Genomic DNA, 3,084 nt, shown 5'->3' on the forward strand with positions numbered 1-3,084 from the left:
CTTCATTTAATACTGCATAAACATACTCTGTACTCATTCTCCCAGCTCGTATTAAAGTGCAGCGAGTTAAAGTTCTGCATTTGGTGTTTTGATCTTGTGTGGTGCAGAATAAGATGAGGAAGAAATCAACATTTTTGTTTTTTTGTTTAAACACCTAAAAAAAGAACAAGCTGAACCTTTAGCTGGAAACTAAAACTTTTTCTAATTTTGAGTTTCAACTTGGTGTCTAACAAGGGTCGCTGCATCGTTGTAGCTCTGATTTGTTGTTAAATAAAGAACAAAATCCTTTAACGCTCAGCTCAATATCCTGTTCTGTGCATAAAGTCTCCTGAAACATGACAGAAGGCACATGTGTGCAAAGATTGTTCCTCTTTCTTTTGCATTCAGTGTATGGTGACCAGTGTAGTGAGGATAATACACTTGTCTGCAAAGTGATTTTTAACGTCATATTCTTAGATGTTTGCAGCTTGGGTTCAACTAAAACTGAAGCCTAAAAGTAGGCTCTCAACTCCTGTTCCTGAGCTTTAAATTATCATCATGGAGACGGAAATGTACAGCCGCCATCAATAAGTTGACCTAATTCTTTCCCTCGGTGTCCTATCTCATGGCACAGGCCTTCTCGACATCAGCGATGGTCTTTGGTGCACCAGAGGACAGAATCAGAGGTCCTCCCTCGTCTTGGATCACAACGTCATCCTCGATCCTGACACCGAGGCCACGGAAATGCTCTGGAGCCTGGTTGTTGTCTTCACTGATGTACATCCCTGGCGGAGGGGAAAAAGAAGAAAACGGATGAGACTGCATTTGCTTCACTGATAACTGTGAAGCGAAGTTAAGTCAATGAGATATTTATAAATACCTGGTTCTATTGTGATGACCATTCCTGGTCGGAGAGGCTGTGAGCGGGATAATTCAGGAGTGTCATGGACGTCCATGCCCAGGTAATGGCCCACATGATGAGGGCAGTACTGTCGTGCAGCCTGAGATTAAAAAAACAAAACAAAAAGAAAACTAAAGACTTTGATTTTATCTAAAACATAAAGGTTTTTTTTTTTTACATAATGATGTGGAATTGAGGTAGTGTGATGAAATAAGTTTATACACAAATGTGATATTTGCCACAAATCCCTCCATCCATCATCTTTACCCACTTCTTCCTTTTTGGGTCACAGGGGTCACCGGTGCCCATGTCCAGCAATCACTGTGCGAGGGGCGGGGTACACCCTGGACAGGTCTGAAGAGACCGCATGCACGGAGAGAACATGCAAACTCCACCCAGAAAGGCCCCCGGACCGGGATTTGAACCAGGGTAACCTGCTCGCTGAGAGGCAGCAGCTCTGCCAGTTGTGCCACAGTGCTGCCCATTTTCCTCAAATTAAAACTATTATTAAAGTCTAATGATGCATGCTCAGTAATGGTAGAAAAATCTAACAAGGTTAAATCAGGTCCTCTGGACGGATTCTTCTTTGCTGAAACCACGGCATAATTTGTAAACTGATCAATGCCAGAACGGAAAGCAAATAGCGAGGGGGGAGGGGATGCAAGGTCCTGGAGGTCTTCCCCCAGAAAATTTTGAATAGACATTCCGCTTCTGTCAAGCACCCCCCCCCCCCCCCCCCCCCACCACCAACACCACCTTACTTAACAGTTGCGAGCCCGACACTGTCCCTGCTCGTTGTTGTCTGACTCCACATGTGACCTCCATGTGCCTCCTCCATCTGGGCTCCTGCCCGTGTACTACTGCCTATCAGCCTAACGTTAGCGCCCCAACAATTGGTTGCAGTGTCCTGACAGCTGTTTACTATTCACAGGGGGTTGAGTGATACTAGCAATCACAGCATTGTAAGGAGGGGGACAGTTGAACATGGAGGCCTCCACCCCTGTTTAATGATGGACGGTTTCTTTTCACAAAGATGGCCTCCTTTACTCCTCTCTCAAACCATCGTTCCTCTGTATCAAGGATGTGAACATCTTCATCCCTGAAAGAGTGACCGCTGGCCTGGAGATGAGTGTAGACTGCAGAATCCTGGCCTGATGATGTTGCTCTTCTCTTCTGTTGCACATTGGGGAAACTAAACAGCCACTGGCCAAAAGGATGGCCCACTTTCACTACTTTTTTGTCTGTCTAATCAGGTCTCACTTGTAAATGAGTCTTCGAGGCTCAATGTGATATATCTGTCTGAATAAAGGTTGAATTGAATTTAATTGAATTTCCAGAAGAAGAAGAAGTGTCATCTTCAGAAGTTTTCGTGTCATTTCCTTCAGTAGTTCTTGGTGCAGCGCCACCACAGGCGAGGGGTGGAACAGGTTGTCTCGACTGACTCAGTGCAGTGTGACTGTGAACCGCACCAGCTGAAAATGTAAACAATTTTCCAAATTTTGGTCCCCAATCGAACAGAGTCTACCGGACTATCAGGTGTGAAAACGAAACAACCTTAAGCTCAGAGGTGACAGGGCCAAGGCTGGATTAACCATATGGGCAACTGGGCAACTGCCCAGGGGCCCATGATCTCTAAGGGGCCCAGGGCAGTGAGGACACAAGCAAAATATCTGGTTATCTCCTGCTTGACTTGGAGCTCTGCGCTGCACAGACTGCTCCGCTTCCACTGCATTTGGACAGCCCCGCTTCCTCTCAGCGCGGCTGCTGCCGCTCTCGGGTTTTTTTTTTTCCTGTTTTTTTTTTTCCAATCGGATCCTCGATGGTGCAACCTGTCAATCAACTCAGAAGGCGTGTCAGTAACTGACCAATGAACCACCTCAATTTGTCCCGAAGGTAAACGCCCCTTACCTGCTGACAAGCTCATCAGTTTTGTTTTCTTGAGAAACTTCTTGTTTTAATTAAAACAATAAGTTTGTATCTGTTGTGAAATGATTTTAGCAGTTTTGCAGATTCCTAAATCTACTTAATGAAGAATAGTGTGACTTAAAATCGTTCATCAAACAGGAAGGAGGGCTTATTATCTCTCCTCTTACTACAGTGAATGTGGTACTTTGCTATACGTACGACTATATTAATGGCATCAGAGAAAGCTGAGCTTAAGTTATCCACATAAAGTGAAATGGCATCAGCATGAAAAGAAGGAA

General features: G+C 44.8%; 1 protein-coding gene across 1 annotated transcript in view; it reads right to left on the bottom strand.

Annotated features, from left to right (window-relative positions):
- Positions 1–3,084, bottom strand: part of xpnpep3 (X-prolyl aminopeptidase 3, mitochondrial) — a 31,220-nt gene continuing 28,136 nt past the window's right edge. Inside the window, exons 11-12 of the mRNA XM_037688874.1 lie at positions 860–980; positions 1–764 (exon numbers count right to left, since the gene is read on the bottom strand). Coding sequence (XP_037544802.1) covers positions 598–764; positions 860–980 — 288 coding nt within the window. The 3' untranslated portion in view covers positions 1–597. The remainder of the gene's footprint in view (positions 765–859; positions 981–3,084) is intronic.

Source organism: Nematolebias whitei, chromosome 15 (genome assembly GCF_014905685.2).
Source record: "Nematolebias whitei isolate Nwh7 chromosome 15, NemWhi1, whole genome shotgun sequence".
In the NCBI taxonomy this organism is placed as follows: domain Eukaryota; kingdom Metazoa; phylum Chordata; class Actinopteri; order Cyprinodontiformes; family Rivulidae; genus Nematolebias; species Nematolebias whitei.